Genomic DNA, 22,508 nt, shown 5'->3' with positions numbered 1-22,508 from the left:
GTAGCCCTAAAAGCAATAATGTAAACTCCAGTCTCCAAAGTCCTGTCCCATTCAAACAAAAAATCAGTACTTCTCTATGTACTCCTCATTTTTACAAAATAGCATGAATTATCCTTTTCTTTACTAGAGACAGAGATAAGGCACCGGATTCACTCACAATTGATAAGTGATATCTTTCACCAGTACCAAAAAGAGAGAGAGGTACTTTTTTAGCCAGAAAAAAGAAAAAGCACAAATACCACCATGTTGTCATTTCAGCATCAACTCAAACCCACATGGTATGACCCTATATCCAGATTTCTGCCTCTTTCAATGAGAAACAAGACAGGCACAACCTTTAATCCTACATCATTACAAAAAAATATAAAAACTAGACAACTTTACATAGAAAGAAAAGTGCCAAAATGTTAAAGAGTATACTAAATACTGAGGTTATCAGTATCTCTTGGTTTTTTGCTTTAGATGTCTATGTATTTTACAAGTTTTTCTATTATTAGGATCTATTTTTTAATCAGTAAAAGAAAACACCAAATGCTATTCCTATAAGATAAAGAACATAAACATGAATCTATATATTCATTTAGAATGAGAACATTAAATTAGGTTTGGCAGGAGCATCTCAGTACACTGGCTCTGCTCAACCAGTTAAATTAAATGTTAACATGGTCTACATGATGGCAGCTTCTAGACACCCAGAATCCTCAAAAACAAGTCTCCGAGAGTGTAAGACATATTTTACCCATGTTAGTCAGCCCTCAGAGTGGTCTGATATTTAAAATAATCTTTTTCAGGGCTGGGGATGTAGCTTACTGGCAGAGTGCTTACCTGGTATATGTGAGACCCTGGGTTACATTTCCAGCACCACAAAAAAATAAAAAATTTGAGTCTTTTTCCCAAATATTTTCAACAACAAGTGACAACTTTTGGCTTCTTGGGTACAAGATATACACAATGAATTTTCTTCACTGTTATGAATTTAGTTTTCCAACAGCCTCCTGCAGAACCTCAATATAGCACTAGGTGGCAATGGCAATACACCGTTAAGAGTTAAGGAACCAGGATTAGAAGAGGCAGCAAAAATGCCTCATCCCAGTGTGAGCCAGAAAGTAAATATTTTCAGGGCAAATAAAAAAGTCAGGACCAGAGGTCCTCTCTGCAAGAATAAATGCTTGCATCCTCTCCTTTCCTCCTCATGAAAAGAGCAAGTAGGGTGCTGGGCTGGCCAAATGAATACCAAGCGAGGGTAGAAGAACCCACCATCGTTATCAAATTCAATCCGAGTGCAAGGTCCTCGGGAGGTGATGTCACAGCTGTACAGGCCTCCGGTCCTGTTGGCCCTCTGCAGCGGAAGGGCTTCTGCCCGAGGTGCTCCCACCAGCAACCTGGTGATGAAACAGAATTTGAGGACCTCAACTGAATACACATTTAACAATTCAATATGTCAGAACGCAGAGCTATTGGGATTATTCTTTGTCAGGGGCTCCATGAATTCTCAGCCAGAGAGAGGAACAAAAGCAGAGCCCTGGTTCATACAGCACAAATACAGACAACACAGTAAGGCAAAGGAAGAGGGATCTCAAAACAAAGGGGAAATAAGCCTGTCTGTCACAGGGTCGGTAACTCCTGCCAGGTACGATTCTGGTATTTAGGACACTTTTCAAGAATATGACCTCTGCACTTGATCCAAGGATGGCATAGGCAACTCGACAGAACAATCCACACCAGCAACCCATTTAATAAGCAATGATATGTCAATCCTGACCCTGTGCCTTTTTGAAGTACTTTTCAATGGTAAAGTACTAGACTGTGACTAGACTCTAGACCTTTATATACTGACTTTGCCTAAGATACAACTCTTTTGCAGCCTTGGCCTCTTTTCAATTTTTTTCCCTTCCCCAGCTCTCCTGGGGTGCGATTAACAAATAGAAACTGCATTTATTTAAGGTGCAAACTTGATATCCTCCTAAGTAACTTATTGCACTCTCATCTTCCCATAGGAGCTCCTCCACCACCATTGGTTCTCCCACAAAGGATTAGGGATGAATTGGGGAGTGCCAGGAGGAGAGAGATTCCTTCTCCTGTCTACCTGTGTTCCTATTAAGAGGGCCCTTAAGGGCTGGGGATGTGGCTCAAGCGGTAGCGTGCTCGCCTGGCATGGGTGCGGCCCGGATTCGATCCTCAGCACCACATACAAACAAAGATGTTGTGTCTGCCGAAAACTAAAAAAATAAATATTAAAATTCTCTCTCTCTGAAAAAAAAAGAGGGCCCTTAATTGAAACCCACAATCCTTAAAACTTTACTATTTCACAGCCAGAAGGTTCTTCACTCACCATTGGTTTATAATCTTTGGGGTCTGCTGGACTAATGGAACAACTAGAAGAATAAATAGAAAGAAAACACACCCGACTAGATAGAAACCAAGGACTGAAAGTTCTGTAAATAAGGCTGGATCTGAGAAAGAGCTGGGAACAAAAATGTACAAACAACAAACCCTCAGAACAGAAAGCAAGCCACTCCTGGCCTTCAAGAGGCCCACAAACTCAGGTGCAAAAGAAAAACAAAACCCAATCCAAACCCAATAAAGGACTTGATGTGTTTTTGTTTTGTTTTGTTTTGTTTTGTTTTGTTTTTTTTAAACTGATACAATGCAGCTGGTGCAGCAGGAGGCAAGTACACTTGGAAACCCAGGCTGAGGGTGGGGGTGCATCCTGCCTGCCTAGGGAGGCTCAGTGAGGAGACCCAGGGCTGCCCTTCCTCCCACATCCCAGCCTCTACCTCTAAGCCATCCCTTTTTGAAAGAATGAAAGAATACACATCAAGGTACAGAAATGAAGCAGAAACTGAAGTGCCCTTGGTGCTGAAAACCTCTCACTGGAGGGTGGAAACAAGGATGGGCTGCCAAGGTCTGCTGAGGTCCACCCTACATCTATCCCACTCATGTTGCTCCTGACCCGCAAGTTTGGTCAATGGCACATGTGGGGATGGAACCTGTGCCAGATCGGAACTCGGTAAGCAAGGGGATGGCACATTGGCTCTGGAAGCCCTGATTTTACAGAGGGAGAAACGGAGGTCTGGTGGGAGGTTCATCACTCTGCCTGTATGATCTCACAGCTACTTGGCAGACTTCGACAAAATTACCTGAGGCAAAGTCTCCATTCCTTTAGAATGCTTCCTAGGACACAAATCTCAGGATTTTAAGGAGTTCACAACCAGTTGAGAGGGCACAATTTATACCAATGAAACCCTGAAACAAGAACTCTTCCGTATATTGACAGATTTAAGACTAAACCCTGACAAGTTGAGGGAAGGAAGAATCAGCATTACTGCAACCAGAGGGGTAAAGGTAACCAACTGCCAGCAGGAGGCTATAAAAAAGCAGCCCAGGAGGCCCAATGTTTTTACTGTGTCTTCTCTAGCAACTTCCTCTTCTTTCCCACACCCAAGGAGGGGCCTAAGCTACCTAAGGCAGGCAGGAGGCTGGTTATTTCCATTCACCCCATTTGCTTATTCATTCACTCACTCATTCAACAAACACTCACCAAGAGCCCTCAGGTTGAATAAGGAATGGCATCCACCCCTCAAACTCTTGGTCTGGGGAAGCTGGATCCATATATAGGACCCTAAACCACAGGAAGGTAGAGGACATAATAGAGTGCTGCCCCACAAACACCTGCCTGGGAGGAAGAGTGTCACCAAGAGATGACAGCAGAGCTGCAGGTGGCCAGGTGAGGAGCACAGCACAGCAAAGGATGTAAGGGAAAGCACTAGAAGAAACAGAGAAGTGGGACACAGTGGCATGACAAGACTGGGGTGGGGATGGGCAGCCTGGTGGGCAGAACTCTGGCCCAGGGGAGAAGGGTCAGAGGGTGAACAGCAGAGCCCCAGGCTTCCACTATCTCTCTTTCTGGTGCCCTGCGAGGAACAAAGGATCTGAGGCTTCCTGCAATTTCAAAAGCTGTGGAGGTCAAAAGCTGCTTCAAGGTAGAGTCCTTCAGGGCTTCCTCTGGCCCTTTTCTCCTTGGAACCTCTAACCCTCAACATGTTCCCTCTACCCTGGAGGCCAACATGTATGTATGGAGCAGCACAGGCATCTAACTCGAATGCACAGGCTGGATTCAGGGGCTATAGTGAGAAGAGTTCCCATGTACCAGTGCCAAGCTCTTGCAGACAGGTCCTCCCATTTTACATGTGGAGGCTCCTGCAGATGAAAGTATAGGATACAGAAGGAAGCATCAGGGCGGTTTGGGGGATAGAGACAACAAATTCAAAAAGACAACTCTACAAAATAGGGCAATGTATCTATGGGGAATGAGGTTAGCTGTCAAAGTCCAGACACATCCTCACCCCACCTTCATGCAGTCTACCCGGGGTGCAGGAGGACAGGTGCTTCACCGCCCTTGGCAAATCCCCCGGTGGTCGTAGGAGGAAGAGTGGATGTGGATGGCAGAGGGCACCCTGCTCTGATGCAACCCTTGCCAAGGGACCACTGCACTGACCAGGTAGAATCTGAGTCATAGGAAAGCGAGGCCACAACATGATGGAAGAACATGGTAACCCCAACCATGCTCAGCAAGTGGTAGGGCCTTAATCCCCGAAGCTGCCCTTTCTGGCTCAGAAAATAAACAAGGGCTCTTAATTGTGCTTGGAACCAGCCTTAAATGCTGGTCACTGTCCATTAGCTAAAGCTATATCTGGCAGGAATAAGAAAATAAGCAAAAAATAGAGCTGTGTCTAAACAATGACACCAGGGAACATACCACTCACTTGCTACTCTAAGTCGTTTAGGACCTGGGTGCTGGTCTAGGCTGTTCAGCATAGCTCACTCCTGAAACAGCAGAGTGCAGGTACAGAAGGGACAGCCCACCAGAATGGGACTCTCAGCCCATGCCAAAATGCCATATCAGCTCACATCCCAGCTTTCTTCCCTCTCCATCCAGTACCCTTTGATGCCAAGTGCTGGGCCCCAGGCTGCCCAAATAGTTCACTGTGAGAACCAGGTGCTCTCTGGGTACCACCAGGATGCCCGGCAACTCTCCTGGGACCATCCTGTTCAGAACATTCTCTTAGGCAGCCACACTCATTACTGACCCTTCCAGAGCAGAGGGAGGAAGTCAGAGCTAGTACCAGCTCTACATTCAGAGCAACAGGCCCAAGGGATGTGAGTCACACCTTTGTAGGGAAGTGGTGGAAGTTAACAAAATAGCAACCAACAAGTCTATTCCCATACCAGGTCACAGAAGAAAATTTATAAAAACGAAGCTCTAACATCTGGGTTTGAACGAAGATCATTTCAGACACCAAAAGGAATAGGAAAAATCACTTTCCAGGTTGCTTTCAATACAGCTAAGGGACCATCGCCCCTACCAAAGCTGTGCTGAAATAAAAAGTGCCTAGGGATTTCAACATATAGGAAATCCACATAAAAGGAAAAGACTCAGAATTTGCAAAACCATAATGCCATCTTTAAAGGTAAGAAATAAATCTAGAAAATAAAATTCACCAAAGTCTAACTATACCCGTATGACAGTAAGCGATAGGTATGATACGAATTCAAGTATTTGGGATCTTGATTAGAAGTCTTGGCACAAAGGTTCAGGACCCATCACACCATGCTATTAACAGTGTTATTTCAAAATCTTCAAGTAAGCCAGCCTTCTGTTCATATATTCAAATCCTCTCCCAAGGAGAGCTGAATTACTTTTGCCCACCTACTTCAATCATTAGTTCTAAACACTGGGGCACTTTTAAAAAGTCAAAGGACAATAGCATCTTTACTTTATTGTCTTTGGCAGTAATTCATTTCCTCAAGGATTAAAGATTCTGCCTCTAGCTATGCAACTTTGTCCCAGGAAATGTGAAATATCACTTCATTAGAACAAGGACACTATTATTGCATAATCTGAAACACAGCCACCTTAGTTCATCTAAATTATGACCTGAAAAATTAGAAGATGGCATTACTGTGGTAATCTCTCACATGAAACCCATCTTCAGACTCAGTATTTAATATCTGGTAAAGTAATAAACATCAATTATAAGAACTAAAAAATAAAGAACTTTTGGTGGAAAGCAACAGATTCCAAACTCATTATCTGAAGCTCTACTCTCTAGGTGAATCTCATTTTTTTATTGTGAACTTAATTCTTTTTAACTCTAGATTATGTTTATTTCTTGATTTATCAGTTTTAGGCAATAACAGTTTGCCCCACAAAATGAGAATGGAAGAACTTTCGTACACTCAATTCTATTTGCTACTCTAATTTTTAAATACTTAAACTTCTATCTTCCCTTCAACATTTTTTAACCTCAGGATACCATTTTATTTACTTACAATTTTATGTCGTTCCAAAAAAAAATGTATATTTTTAAATTTGGAGGCCAAAAAGAATATACATTTCCTTCACTTCATGTTCTTTAGCCCTTCAACATTTAACAAAAAACACCACTCCCCAGTTGGGATGTCAAAGCTATCAGCATTTTGACCCTTTCCTCTATACTTTCCTCTCGGTTTCTCCAAGTCCTACCATCTGTCAGCTCTCCTTTTACACACCATGAGAGCTATCACTACTTGTACCTTCCAACCACAATCATCTACTTTTACATAGCCAGTTAAGTATTATTCAGTGTTGAACCAAATTATCCAGATTATCCTCTTTCCATCTAAGGCCAGTATTGCACACCCCTGATCTCAACATCCTATCAACTGCTTGGTGTCCTTCACCTTTGGACCATGACTTCTCCTTTTCTTGGTGTTTCTCATTGCTTTTCTTTTTTTCTACATTGTTTGCCTTTACTCAAGCCTCTATCCTCTTTCTGCTCCCAATCACACCTTGTATTAAATTGAGACCTCATCTTAACCCTCTCAGAGTCTTGGGACCTTCTGTTATGACCTAAGACAGATTGGCCTTCAAAGTCTGCTATATAAAATGAAGCTAAAGCACCTTCCCTGCTATCCAGGGGTAATTTGCTTTGACCTGGGTCCCATGTTTTCCTCTTGTTTGTTTTAAATATCATCTTGATAGTATATGATAAGTAAACCAAATCTTTTTTTTTGGGGGGGGGGTGGCAGAGCTGGGGATGGAATCCAGAGCCTTGTACTTGCTAGCTAGGCAAGTGTTCTACCACTGAGCTGCACTCTCAGCTCTAACCCTTTATTCTCCTTCACCTCCAGGTTGAGAGTTTGGGTGTAGCCATCATGGAGGAAGACACTTCTCCAGAACCCTGATGATTCTATTCTGGCATCCAGTGTGGCCAGTGAAATTTCTGCTGCTTGGCATTCCTTTGAGGGCAACTTTCCCACTTTACCCCAGGTGTCCTGGACAGCTTGACAGTGGTGAGCCTTTATTCACATATTTCCCACTGCAGACCGAGGACATTAATTTCTAGGAAACACCTGTTAGTGTGTATGAATCATGTCAGGCATTACATTTTCTCTGTCCTTTTTCTGGAACCTCTGTTAATTAGCTAGGTGTTGAACCTCCTGGGGTAACCTACTTTATGTCTCACCGTCCACCCCTCTGTGGCTTTGATAATTTTCAGCTTTATTTTCTAATATTTCTAGTGAAAACTTAAACTTCATCAGTCATATTTATAAACTATAAAAGCTCCTTTGTTCTGATTGAGCCTTTACATGAAAAATCCTATTACTTGTGTGCATTCAACATATTCTCTAAATTCTGAGCATTTTGAAAATTCTCCTGAAGTTTTGTGATCCTGGGCCGTTTCTTTGAGCTTTTCCATTGGTTTCTCTGGCCACACTGCATGTATGCTGCTAGGTCTCATCGTATGCCTGATAGTCCTTATTTGTTTGGCTGTTGAACACAAAGCTCCATTTCTGACTAGGTCTCACCCCAAACAGGAATTCTGAAAGGGAGTCATGGGTGGGGCCTGTAGACTCCAGGGATTCACTGCAAGCAGCAGGTCATCAGGCTATGCACCAACCCTCAAATGCCAGAGGGAGGCTTTATTCTCCCAGTGCCATCACCCACACGAGAGGCCCTAGTATTGGGCAGGGGTGTGGGATGGGGGGGGGGTGTTGAGTGGCTTTGCTTTGTTGTTTTTTCAGTGTCAAGGGTTGGCGTTTCCTACCTCTAAAAGAATTCATTCTTTTTGTGCACTGTAATTAAATTTAACCTTTATAAAACCTACACATCAACCCCACCCCCCACCCCCACCCCACCCCCCAAAAAAAACTGCTGTAGGCTTTTGTGGCTAGGATGTTAAATGACAGCAGTTTCTACTCTGCTGAGGTGGATGATATCGACTGTTGTCCTGGCCTCCAGACCCACTCCTTGTCCCCAGCCCCTGCCTCACAGGATGACTGGGGAGGGGGAACATCCAAGAGCCAGCCATCTCCCTCTCTTCCCCAGGCACCATGGGCTCCAGACTGCGTTTCCTTCCCCTTGAGGTCATCTGCCAGATCCCATCTGCTTTCTGCCTTTTGGTGATCTCTCAGATCCTGGAAGTAAACCTGGACACCCAGGGTGCCATCTGGGTCCTTTCTCGAAGGAAATTCAGTCATTTTTCAAAGGAATCTGAGGAACCAGAGTTCCACCCAGCCTCGTTTCCCTATCTCTTATCACTACTCATCTTTCATACTCTACTTAATGCCACAAATGTATGCCTAGATGAATGAAATGGGGGGAAAAAATCCCAAAAAAAGGTTTTTTGCCAACTTATACACTATACTTCTATGAATGAAGATAAAACAGTCAATTGACAACATTTGATCATTTAATTTATACAAACATTTAAAATCATTGTATTAAATATTTTTAAATAATTTTATTCATCTCAATTTCATTCAAACTCTAACTTCTTTGCTATTCCTTTGTCAAAAAAAATATTTAACCCAGTTTTCCTGAGCATTTTAAAATTTATAACATCTAAGACTTATAATTATGGTGTCAAATCCCATTTGGATGTGACTCTCCTTTAAATCAACTTCAATGTATTTCAATTTAAAATATTTTAATACCAATCTCTATAGGCACCCATATTAATTAAAACTGACCAAGGTACTTTTAGGCTAATGTGTTTATAACAAACAGAACTTGGTCATTTGAAATAAAGTAAGCAAGAGAGAAGCTCCCCTAAGAATGCTTTTGTGAAGCCTCAAACATAAGAAGCAATAATTTGGGTGTAAAAAATAAATATAAATGAATATAAAATGTAAATAAAATATAGTCAGAGGTATGGGAAAAAAATACCTCTTTGAGACCACAATATGATAAAGCTCTCCAATGCTATGGACAGGCATGTAAAGAAGGGTACCTGGGCCAATCCTTCTCTTTCTGGGGATCCTGGGCACTTCTGCATAAAACCCACACTTTACTGAGCCATTTTTGGTCATCGGACTGTCAAATGAAATGGTCACTACTTCCAGGCCTTAGCTGGACTGATTCCCCTAGACAGCCCTTGGTCTGAAAGCTCAGTGCTCACCCCACACCTTTTCTTTCATTCAAAAATGTTGCAGGTTGGAAGATAAATGATATGGTCGCCCCATCCTCATGCACAAAGCTGGCTGAGGAACATGATTGACATAGCAGACCAATTCCACAGCGAGTCCTGCTCAAAGGTGCATCTATATGGTTGTGTCTGGCAGTGGCGACACTGGCGCTGATGAGTTCTGGCTGGGAGACCAGTGGTCAGTCTCCACATGATCAGATTACCAAGGGCAGGCAGCCTGTCTTGTCACCAAAGGTCCACTGGCCTTATAAACTCCCCGCCACACACACATTGACTCTCCAGGAGCCCACTGAGAGAAGTACTGTCCCTCTTCCAGAGGAAGAGACTGTGCTTTGTTCTCCAAGGACCAGTGGGTTACTGAATGTCCTCACCCTGCCACTACTCCCTGGCCACTACTACCTTTTGGTCATTTCTCTAAGTATAAACAAGTTGGACTAAGCTCTAGTTTTCCTCTCAGGAGTTAAGACTTCTTTTTCAGGGAAAAGTCACTGCCAGTCACAACTGCCTTGCTGTGTTCCACTGCTGGGTTTCGCGTGCAGACATGAACTCCCACCCTTGCGGGCCCCCTGGGTGGGTCGGGTTGTGAGGCTTCTAGACTGAGGCTCCTTGAGAACACACGTCTTGCTGCTTTTACCCATGAGCTCATCCAAGCAGGGTCAGGAACATGGAAGGCCCTCAGAAAGTATCTACTAAGGAATGATCACAGGTCAACCACCTCGAGGGTGTAATTTGCAAAGGTACTCTCCACGCCAATAGCAAGGAAAGTACCAGAGGCTTTATGACCAAGTGATCTGGTATAACAGCAATCTATGCCATGAGTTGTGGAGCTGGGCAGTATGTTAATTTTCTATTGCTTCTGGAACAAGTCACCACAAACTTAGTGGGTTAAAACACACACCAACTTATCTCACAGTTCCTTAGGTCAGAAGTCCACCCATAGGTCTCTGGGGCTAAAAAATCAAGGTTCATCGGAGCTGAAGGTTTGAGAACAACCTGTTTCCTTGTCCTCCCCAGCCTCAAACCTGCCCTGTTCCTTGCCACGTGGTCCCCTCCATCTGCCAAGCCAGCAGCACAGCAGCTTCAAATTTCTCTTGCCTCCAGTTTCCACATTATGAAGACCCTTCAGACTGCGTCCAGCCTACCTGGAGAATTCGGGATGATTTCCCTAATGAAAAGTCAACTAATTAGCAGCCTTAATCCCCTGTCCTTGTCTTTCACCAGAAGGTCACCTCCATGGGGTCAGAGGTTACATCTGTTCTGTTCACTGTACTGTTTAACCTAACATTCACAGGCTTGGCAGGTCAGGACATAGATTTCTCTGTGAGCATCGTTCTGCCCTACCACAGTAGGACATCTAACAGTATCTCTTATTCACATTAGACTCTGCTCACATACCAAGAACTCAGAATTTGATGATGGCCTTGGTAAACAGGTTTTAGGTTACATACTCTCAAGGGCAAACTCTGGGTTGACCCACCCTCTCACTCATCACACTGGGCTTTCTTCACTCTCCTCCAGCTGACTCAGGACCTTTGCACAGGCTCTTTTCTCCCATGGAATCCTCCCATCACCCTCCAGGTTTCTGCTTAAAATGTTCCTATGCCTTTCTGGCCAAGCCCCGCCTCTTACTTCTTATTTATCTTTCCTTCCTCATAATGACCACAGGTGGCCATTTTCCCCTGTCCTTGTCCCTCACCAGAAGGTCACCTCCATGGGGTCAGAGGTTACACCTGTTGTGTTCACTGTTGTTTTCCCAGGACCCAGGTCAGTGTCTGACACTTAAAGGACATTCAATGAGTAATGAGCCAAGCAGGTTATACACTTAAAAGAAAGTCCAGTTTTAATCATTTCAACCCAGCATATTTAACCCATTAGGTCTGAAGTTTTCAATTCTATGACTATTTCAACAAAATTGACAGATGCATTAAAATAGGTTGGAAATCATAACCTAGAGTTTATAATAATATTATAATAAATTATTATAATTATTGTAATGTCATTATACCATCATATGTTACATAAAATCAAACTATATTTAATTTTTTTTTCAGTGTTCCACATCTGGGATAAGGTGACAAAATGGATTAGAACTTTAAATTTTCCAGTGTTTCTAAAAATAGATCTCTACAAGCAGAGGAAAATGGGCAGAACTTCCCGCCAATACCCTGCCCCTTATCCTTGGCCCAATACCAGCGAGCAAGAGACTCCTTCAAAGATTCTTGTATGTCCTTAAAAATTATTTTCCATCTGTACTGTGATTTTTAAAAATTTCACATTTATAGTTAATATAGTATTGTTTGAAACAAAAAGTTTTGCCTGCAAATCTTTGAGTAAAGGTGACCCAGAAATGCCAGCTGCCAGTTTGAGAGCACGACTTTTCCATGTTCCATGTGCTCATTCATTCAGAAATATTGTCCAAGCTTCTTACCAAATGCCTGCTCTGCACTAGCTGTGACCCACTAGCCAGTGTCTCTAATTTCCAACGATGTCTACTAATAAGTATATTTGAAAGACATAGAGAAATGAATATCTCAAAATTGAATGCTTAGAAACATTTTCATTTTGCAGCAGTTTGCCCTGAAATGTACACATTATGTGGAAAACCAAGAGAGGGCTGAGAGGTTTCCCAAGGCAGCTCTGAGTAAGGCAAATGCCCTCACCTATAACTCACCAGCTACAGCCAACACCAAAATGAGCCCAAGAGAAGGGTTTAAGAGAAAGCTGAAGAAATGTCAATTTGTCAAATGAAACTTGAAATTTATTTCTGGTTTTAAACTGGCAGTCTTTTTAAAAAATATTTATATTTTAGTTTGAGGTGGACACAATATCTTTTATTTTTATGTGGTGTTGAGGATCCAACTCAGCACCCCACGCATGCCAGGTGAGCGCGCTACTGCTTGAGCCACATCCCCACCCCTCAACTGGCAGTCTTAATGTGTTTTGTTTCTTTTTGCAGTGCTTGGGGTCAAAACCAGGGCCTCATGCATGCTGGGCAAGTGCTCTCCCACAGCACCCCAGTCCCCAGTCCCTTAACGTTTTTGTCTTTACTGGACCCATTTTGGCGTCTCCACTTGAACACACACAGATGAGAAAATACAACAGAAGTACCACGTGAAGCTAGCCCAGTGACACTATAGCCTCCACACTAATATCACTACTCTGGGCCCCAGCCACTCTCCATCAGACAGAATACCTGAATGACACATCCAGCCTCCAATTCCTCCCTCAACTCAGGCACCACCTCCAGCAGCAAAGCCTGCCATTCACGCCTCCCATGTCACTGTCTGCACTATAAATGGGTTTGGCATCCCCTTGGCAGAATTGCTACCTATCCACCCCCACTGATCTCCATTCTTGATCTCATTTGAGCTCTGAATTTTACAGAAAAATAGGGATGATGGTTCAGAGAGGGCCTCACAGGTCACATATCAACTATGAGCCTGCATTTGAGACCTCTGAAGGCCTTATCAATAAACCACCTGGAAAGAAGAAATGGACAGCTGAAGGGCGCTAGACAAAGAAATAGCTGTATTCTACCTTTCTCCACCAACTTAAATTCCAAAACCAAATTTCATTACAACATTTAAGTGGAATCCCCAGAATGTCACATTCCTTCATGGCCTTAATATATATAGTCACCCAGCTAAAAATGGAGGGAGGAAAAGACACTAGACAAGATAGCACATAGCCTTAAGTACCACGTGATTTCAAAAATATGTGGGATGGCAGGAGGGTGGGATCACTGCTCTGGTGTCTAATTTTATGAGTGGAAAATGTTAAGACTGTTAGGAGTTTGCTGCAGTTCAGAGGAATGGAGGGGTCACCCTGAGGTGAAACCCAAAACACACTGGGCCAATGCAAACCTGGTTAAAGCTGGCAATGAGAATGTGCACCAGAGGCGCCTCTTGGCTGTTGGCACTTCAAATGCTAACACGAGGGCCTTTCTAACCTTTTGGGAAATGTCTGGTTGCCTGTCCATTCTTCAGCTGTGGCCACTGTAATCATTCCACAAGAGGAGATTTAAACTGGGGGCTCACCTTCCTTATTTAAAAGAAGAGAGGTCTAAGGGTCTGTCTCTGTGGCTTCCTGTATCTAGTTTGGCTTTGTCCCTCTAATCTGATGCAGCTAGGAACTGGACTGGAGAGTTAGAGGACAGACAGCAAGGCTGATGCACACTTCAGGTCGAGCCTGGCAGACTGACCCTCACCTTCGCTGGCTGCTCCTCTTCCGTCGCATCTTAGCCCCTTTCCTAGTTCCATTCTGTGGCTGGAAACACCCATTCACCAGTGACTTTCAAAACATCTCTTTTCAACCCAAACTGCATCCCGACCTTCACATTCAAACACTCCATTGCCCACTAGATGTCTGCACTTAGCATTCCACACCTCGTATAGTATGCCAGGCCCCACCCCGTGATTCCCACACACCATCTGCCCAGGTGCTCAGGCCAGAAATCCAGCACCGCCCTCGGTTCCCCACTTCCCCCCACCGCCCACAGCCCTAGCATCAATGCTTCCATGGGTTCTACCTGCACATTTGTCTGAATCTGACCACTATCCAGTGGCTTCTCCGCTATAGCAAGTGTCTGAGCCTCCACCAGGTCCCACCTGGACAGGTCTGTCTGCTTCCTCTCCTGTGCCACCCTCACATCCCCCCTAAGACAACCCTCCACAGAGCAGATGCTATTCTTCCTGTAGCTCAGGTCACGTCAGTCACTGCTCTGGTTACCGTCCCCCAGTGGCTTCCCACAGGCATCGGCCCTTGGGGAGCTGCTCATCTGCCTCTCTAGCCTCATCATCCTCAGGTGTGCACTCTGGCCACACAGGCCTCCCATCCTTTTGAGCATACTAGCCACATTCCCATCCTTCCTTGTGGCTGCTTCCTTCAGCTCAGAGCACTCTTGCCTTGGGTCTATGTGTGAGATACCTCCTATGTCTCCCTGAGGGCTAACCCAACCACCCCCTCCTCAAAGATGCTCCTCCTGATGAGCCCTTCCTGGAGAGCTAAAAGCTCTCCCCAGATCTGCCCCACATTCACACTAGCACTCTTCCCTCCTCCACTAGGGTGCTACTAGCTCTATGGGTGCAGGTGCCCTTGTCCCCTGAAAACAGCATACCCTTGGCCTTCTACAGATGGGACAAACGCAACTCTAGGAAGGCACTATTCATTCATCACAGGGTCTTTCTTGGCAAGGGAGGCTGCAAACCCAAGCAGTGCACAAACTACTCACACTCACAGGACATTCTATAATTACAGAGTCCTCCAGATATATTTTTCCAAGTATGTCTCAGCAGTTGGAGAGAAGAAGCTGAGGCTCAGACGTTCCCTGACAGGGGCAGACCTTCAGGGCCCAGCACCCTTCCCTGAGGGGCTGTGGCATCCTCTTCCCAGGTCAACTGGAGCCATCCCTGCATCACCAGGCCACCGCCCCGTCACTACCCTATGCTGCCTCTACTCCTCACTTCCTAAGCGAGCCAGGGCCAAGGCGCCTCTGCTCATGTGTTTCCTGCCAGCCCACCCCACCTCTAAGAGCCTGCTCATCTGCAATTCCCAAGCTTCAACTGCAGGCTGTACCTACCAACCTGCCTTGAAGACCCCAGCTCCAGTTTCACCCTCTCCCAAGTGAGCTTCCCTGGCAGGCATTTCTCCCACCTCCACTTAACATGGATACAAACTCCTTGAAGGCAAGAATCTGGGCCTAGTTTGTAACCTGGAGGGTGTTTGGCCAAGAAAGACCAAAACTTTATCTAACTACACCAACTGGCTGATCCAGTTGGGCAAGTAGGAGCTAAAACTCACAGCGGAACAAAAATGTTCACCTCCAAGCTTGGAGTTTTCATGTTTATATAGAAAGTTGATTACAAGAGTAAGATTCCCATTTTCAATGAAGTACAACCTCATGTTCAAAAAACTAAATTTCTAATACTTTCCAAGAAACCCCCTACCAAGATAAACATACCCTTCCTGAAAATTAGGGTAAATAAGATATTAAGAAACTATTGACAGCCATCATCTCCTACGCTCTAATTCTGCCATGAGTTCATTAAATAGACAGTACTACCACTACCCATTTTACAAATTCAGAGAGGATAACTAATTTGCCCAAGGTCACACAGCAGGGAAGTGACAACACAGGAATTGTGCCCAGCACCCTTGGCTCCCATAATCTTGTACTACTGTAGCCCTATTCTGCCTTTCTGCTTGGTTATAAACATCACTAGAGAACCCTGATTAACCATTTTTTTAAAAGTATTTATTTACAAGAGGTCGTTCATAATTAAAACCTAGTAAATGCTTTATGATATATGCCACAGGAGCCCAAAGAATTACTTGTAGCCTTTAGCTGTATCATAAGATCAGTAATTTTGTCCTGGCCTTCCCAAAATTTCACAAGAGCCTTTTCTTCCCGTCTCCTTGACAGAGCATGCTGGAACTAAACTCAGGTTCCAGTGGCTACAAAACTTGTGATGTTTGTGCCTGCGGGTTCTAGTTCTTGCCTGACTCAATGCACCTTCCCATAGGTGTGTCCCTGACTAAGAGCACAGGAGCTCGTGCATAAAGGAGCCTCCACAGTAGAACCTGTTTTGATTACCCACAACATTCGACTCCTGCAGCTCAGAAATCATTACTATGTGCTGGGGTTGGGGGTGGGGGTAAAATCGCAACCATTGAGTTCAGCTACCTAAATAGAGTGCCAACAGAAGTGGTGAGATCAACAGAACCAAGAGGAGACGGGAAAGGAAACCTGCTTCTATCCCTGGGATCGAGTTTTGGTGTGACCTTAGTTTACCAACACTGATCTCCTAACAAGAAGTTTAAAAAATCTCCAGAAAAAGAAATACCATTAGCACTGACAAGGTAAAATCACAACAGCCACTGGCCTGTAATTTAGATGGCCACTTCAACAAAAATTTATAAAGTACAGGTTTAAAATCTATAATCAGTTCATTTAAAAAACATGAGGGGCTGGAGTTGTGGCTCAGTGGTAGAGCACTTGCCTGGCATGCGTGAGTCCCTCGGATCCTTAACACAGCATAAATAAAATAAAATAGATGCATTTATGACAAAATATTTTAAAAACAACAACCAAAAAACCCCCACTGTTAGCTCTAACGGGTTTTGAGCTGATTGAGCAACGCATACCTGTAAGAAAGAATTACAATTAAAATGTTGCTGTCTATAATAGTAAGAAAAGGAAAAAGACCCAAGTTCTGCTGAATGGCTCCAAGCAACCCTATTCTTTCACTTTCATAAAGTCCCTGCCACACCTTATCAAATGTGGCACTTAACCATTTCCTGTGCCTCTAAATTAACAGATACCTGACTTTTCAGTTGCCAAATCACACTTGTCCACAGGAGGCCAATCTCTAGTGAATTTTCCTTTCGAGGGAACAAGTCTAAGAAGCTGTCTACACTGGACTGAGCCCACCTTCTCGTTGCTTGTAGTAGTAGCTTGGGAAATTTCTGTTTCAGAGAATAAAGATTATTTTATAATTAGTCATCATTCTTAATTTTGTATTCACATATGTAGTGATCAAGCAGGTTTTTATATGCCAAGTATACAACCATCAATATTATAAAGATCCGTTTCTTTTTTTTTTTTTTTTTGTAGTTATAGATGGACAGAATGCCTTTATTTTCATGTGGTACTAAGGATCGAACCCAGTGCCTCACACATGCTAGGCAAGCGCTCTGCCACTGAGCCACAGCCTCAGCCTAAGACCCATTTCTTAAAAGCTGTTATCAAATAGCTCATAGCTCATTTGCAAAAGAAAACATGACTTAAGTTTTATCATTTTTCAAAAATATTTTTTTAATTAAAATCAGGAAGAGAAAAGGTATGTTTAACAAGTATATACCTGGTAGGTCGCCATTTCCATTTTATTATTCCAGTAACTTAGGAAATCCAAAATTTTCAGTGTTTTCAAAAGGAAATTAATACGATCACATAGTTTATTTTCTAAATGAGATAACTGAAACAACAGACTTAGTAGCTGTGCCAGGGCTGCTGGCTGTTACCCAATATCAGTTCTCTCCTTTTTCCATAGTAAAGGACTTATAAGCTGGGCATAAGGCCACCCCAAAAAGGGGCCTCATCCCAGCCTCCCCTTCCAGCTGGACATGCCAGACAACTTGATCCTGCTGAATGGGATGCATGACAAGGTGTCCCAGTGCTGCTTCAAAGAATCTTCCTTAAAAGGTGGTGCACATGTGCCTTTGGCTAGACCCTTTTCTTTTCATGAACTATCTAGAATGTAGATGCTGCCATCTTGGATGATGAAGTTGAAGCTCTAATGGTGGAGCAACAAGACAGTGGGTCCTGGGTCCAAACACCTCAGACCAGCTCCAGCTACTCATTTTTATAGACCAGGAAGACAAAAGCAAAGTACAAAACAAAAAGCAAAACCAAAAGAGGTCTTTCAGCTTTTTAAGTTAGATTTATAAACAGAATACTGTGAACAAGAAAAGAAAGCAACTTGAACAGTGTATAGATTCACAGAAACCAAGTTCTGAGGCTAAATATTTACAGTGTTTACTACTGTATGCCTACACTTAGATTTTTAGAAACTATTTAGGAACCAGTATGGCTGGATAACCAATTAATCAGTATTGATAGTGGCTGTAGCTCTGGAGCTATGGTCCAGAGGCTCACAATTGTAGGAGGGCATTTCCCTTTTAGTTGCTGGGTTGTGGGAGACATATATGGTGGTAGAGGCAGGGGTTCCTGTGACAAGGAGGGTATGACAATGGGAAAGGATGCACAAGCAGTTTGGGGGCAAAGCTATTTACTGACAAAGTATTTCCATATTTTAGCAACTACTACTAGTTCACTGGGACATACTGGATTAGTCCTCCTTTGGCCTGTTCTTACTAGGATAATATGGTACTTTCTTATATTGACTACTATACAGAAAGCTTATGCCTTCTTATCCGCCTAGTAACAGCTTGGCAGGCCAAAACTGTAATCAGAAATACCAAGGGAGTTTCAAGACAACTGGATGGGTTCAAGTCCCAGCTATACCCACTGTTTTTTCAATATGGATTATCTGAAATCATTCAATCTAAATTTTCTCATGGGGTGTTGCAAGGATCAAAGGAAATAATGCCAAATAACTTTGGAAACTCTTAACACAGTGAGGAGGCACTGTATGTGACTTTATGCATTACTACAAGCCACTCCAAATTTAAGAGTATAGGTAGGACATAAACAGTGAAGCCATCAGAAACTCAAAAGCTTGGGCAACTCCTGTTGTCAAAAAGATTCTCCCAACCCCACTGGTAGAGTGGCCAGTGGTAACAACAGATGGCTAGGAAACAGTTTGTGACAGAGAGAAATGAGAGCAGTTACTCCTCCAGAATCAGCACAGTTGTTAGAAAAATGACTCTGGGCACTCCATGGCACCAGGAAGTGACCCTGTACTTAAGGTGAAATGTTTGAGGTACAAAGTTCTTCACTGCAGCACTGCTTTTAACAGCTAAGGATTAGAAATTGCCAGAACATCCAAACTGGTTAAAATAATCACTATTCGTCCTTTAAATGTTAGGCATTTAAGGAAGCAGCTGGACACAGCAGCATGCACCTGTAATCCCAGTGACTTAGGAAGCCAAGATAGGAGGATTGCAAGTTCCAGGCCAGCCTGGGCAACTTTAATGAGCTCCTCTCTCAAAGTAAGGTTTAAAAAACAAGAAAGTAGGGGCTGGGTATGTAGCTCAGTGGTAAAGCATTTGCCTACCATGCACAAGGCCCTGGGTGGAATTCCTAGTAGTGCAAAGAAAAAGGAATAAGAAAAAAAAGCACTAGGGAAGCTATTTACAACATAGAACAAGTTCTAAAATATGACAAGAGAAAAAAAATAAGGTGAAGAATATGCCTGGCATGCTACCATACAGGTAGAAAATGTATACGCATATATCTGCTTATAAATATATGGGCAATATTTGCCCGTTTGCTATTGCTACACCAAAATGCCTGAAGCTGGATACTTATAAAAAAGAGGTTTACTTAGTTCAGTTTAAAAGGCTAAAAGTCCAATGAGGCAGCCGCTTTCGTTTGGCCTCTGATAAAGCTCATGACTAATGACATCACAGTGATGGGGTGCATGCAGTCCTGAAGAGATCACGTGGTGAGATGGGAGCCAGAGAGAGTCAGGGGCCAGGCTCACTTGTTTTATAACAATTCATCCCAAGGGAACATATATGTTGTGTGTGTGTGTGTGTGTGTGTGTGTGTGTGTATTTTTGGTGGTGCTGGGGACTGAACCTAGGGCCTTTATATGCTAGCCCTTGAGAACTTTATTAATCCCTTCAGAAGGTTGACCTAATGACCTCCCACTGGCCCCCCTACCAGGCCCCACCATCTCTCAATATCACTACACTGAAGATCAAGCCTTCCACACATGAACCTTTGGGGAACAACCCACATCCAACCCACAGCAGGAACCTCTGAAGGGATTCACAACAAACTGGTAAAACAATGGCTGCCTCCAGAAAGAATACAAACCAAGCGTGGGAGGAGGACTTCCACCCTAACTCCTGGTGGCTTTTAAATCTGTATCATACATCACTTATTTACAATTTTTAAAAATGGTATCAGTCAATGGACACTGGATGCAATGGAAGTCTCACCAAGAAAATGACATACAGTTGCAGAGGTAAAAATCAGTGGCCAGAAGTCATGAAGTAAACCTCATGGTTGCACAACACATGCTCATACTTGCTATCTTTGTGCAGCCAGTTTCAGGCAAAAAGTGGGAAAAAAAAAAAAAGATAGTCCATTCAAGAGGTATGACAACCCACCTAACGTGCGTAAACACACCTACTGTGCACCACCACTGTGCTGACAACCTGGGCATGACAATGAAGTGCAAATCCAAGGCAGAGGTTGGACGAGGAAAGGAAGTGCAAGTAGCTGAGAAAGTAGACAAGCTTTCCAAAAGAGTGAAGTGCAGTGTGAAATGTAGTGCCATCAACGAAATCTGTGGCACTGACAGCATTCTAGGGAACATCTCCACTACAGAAAAATATCCAACATGAACTCCTCACCCCCATATCCTCCTTTTGGAAGGGAATGAATTAGTCCAGTTCTGGGGAGTTCCAATATTGGAAGCTAAAATATGGAAAGTACTGCTTCTAAATAGCTGTGGGGTCCTTCATCTTGGATGCCCAACCTGCCTACATCGGTCACTTCCCGCAGGGAGGAGCTGGGTTTACCCAGCAGAGTGAGTCACAGCCTGAGTCAGGAACCTCGCCTTTCATGGACTCTAAAGCGGTGAATGAGAGGTGTGGAGCAAACCAAGGCTCCTCGTTCATAAAGGTAAGAGTGGGTGGAGAATATGGGGAACACACAGCTGCTTCTGCCTTTGTGGTCCTAAGGCAAATCCAGGCCTAGTTCCTAACTGAGAGATAATTATCTCACAGCTCTCTAGGATGAGAGATCAGACAAGTTTGGAGGGATTTGGACAGATCTGCTTAAGCTCCTGGTGACATTTTATACAAATAAACACAGATTAGGTGGACCCCTGCATAGGAATGAAGCTGAGTCAAGGGCCTGAGTGGGAAACCAAATGGAAAAAACTGTGGACATGAAGGGGATTGTGGAAGTAGCCATCCAGAGCAGTGAATGGCTATGACAAATCCTAGGTTGCTCTTTTTTTTGGTACTGGGGATTGAACCCAGAGGCACTTAATCATTGAGCCACATCCCCAGCCCTTTTTTTGTATTTTACTTAGAGACAGGGTCTCACTGAGTTGCTTAGCACCTCACTAAATTGCTGAGGCTGGCTTTGAACTCGCGATCCTCCTGCCTCAGTCTCCAGAGCCACTTGGATTACAGGCATGTGCCTCCATGCCCAGCAGCTGCTGTTTCTTAATCTATCTTTCTAGATCATTCCCTGGCTTCCTTCCCAACATATGCAGGTGGTAAATAATTTCAATAGTAAAGAAATTCAGAAAAGTTTCACTGGGCAGTGGAACTAAAATATGCCCAACTCTCTTGGTACACATGAGAATATCTGTGTCTTGGGTTTTGATTTCTTTTAAAGCATGTTTTTATTTTGAAGATGACAGGTGTCCAGTTCTATGTTATTATTCTACACAATAGGCCAACAAGGATCAACCAGACCCAAGTCCCTGCCTTCAGAGGCCTCAAAATCCAAAACTCTCAGTAAACTTCTATCGGATGCTTTCAAATGACTTTAAGAAAATTTCATGATGAAAACATGTGTAAGAACAAAGGACCTATTAAACTCATCAACAGGATCTGAGCAAAAGAGAAATATCTTTGGAATAATCAATGACTTGAAGGTCAGAAAAGGAATTAAAAAAATATAAACCTGCTCCGAGTAATAGATTAACATGGCTCCAAAGGAAGTAGGGTGGGGGTAGGGCTGGTGAACAAGGAAAGTATTTGCAAGACAAGCTAAAGATGGCCTTACCACCAAGGGACAGCTGTTAGTGCAATTGGTGTTCCCTGAACAAACAGGCACTTCCTTTTGAACTTCGACCCCTAAATGTGCCATTGTCACATCAAACCCAGGGTCAGCTTTCAGTATGTGACTAGAGTCGCTCTATTTCATTTTAAAGCTACCAAGAGTTAGGAAGAAGTAGTAGCAACATGTAAGAAACATGTTGGCCAGGCTTTTTAGCCACTGCAATTTCCTCTTCAACACAATTAAAAACTTATTAAGACAACATCCTTTGGTTTCTCAAAAGACACTGGTGAAGCACCCCCAGAATCCCACAGATGGAATTCAGCACAACTATTTCATTCAACTAGCAGCAGTCCTTCATCAACCTAGAAAAACACATTGAACTGACACTGAATTTCAACTTCTACCATATATCTGATAAACTTAATTCCATTGCCTCTAGTCTGCATTAGGATATAGCATCAGATGATAGATAATTTACCACAATTCTATGCTTAGTTCAAGTCTGGCCCATCAGTATCTTATGGTGGTCATCATTCCTCAGCACTACAGAACAAGTTTAAGAAGTACAGGAGTGCTTCAGTATGAATATGTTTAACACTACTCAACTGT

At 43.4% G+C, this 22,508-nt stretch overlaps 1 protein-coding gene across 2 annotated transcripts in view; it reads right to left on the bottom strand.

The window, feature by feature from the left end:
- Nucleotides 1-22,508, bottom strand: part of Itga6 (integrin subunit alpha 6) — a 77,297-nt gene that overhangs the window by 42,270 nt on the left and 12,519 nt on the right. For both annotated transcript variants that reach the window (XM_026389533.2, XM_026389534.2), the window contains exon 2: nucleotides 1,258-1,382. In XM_026389533.2, the coding sequence (XP_026245318.1) occupies nucleotides 1,258-1,382 (125 nt within the window). The remainder of the gene's footprint in view (nucleotides 1-1,257; nucleotides 1,383-22,508) is intronic.

Source organism: Urocitellus parryii, chromosome 1 (assembly GCF_045843805.1).
Source record: "Urocitellus parryii isolate mUroPar1 chromosome 1, mUroPar1.hap1, whole genome shotgun sequence".
NCBI classification, from domain to species: domain Eukaryota; kingdom Metazoa; phylum Chordata; class Mammalia; order Rodentia; family Sciuridae; genus Urocitellus; species Urocitellus parryii.
This window is presented reverse-complemented; position numbering and strand designations above follow the sequence as displayed.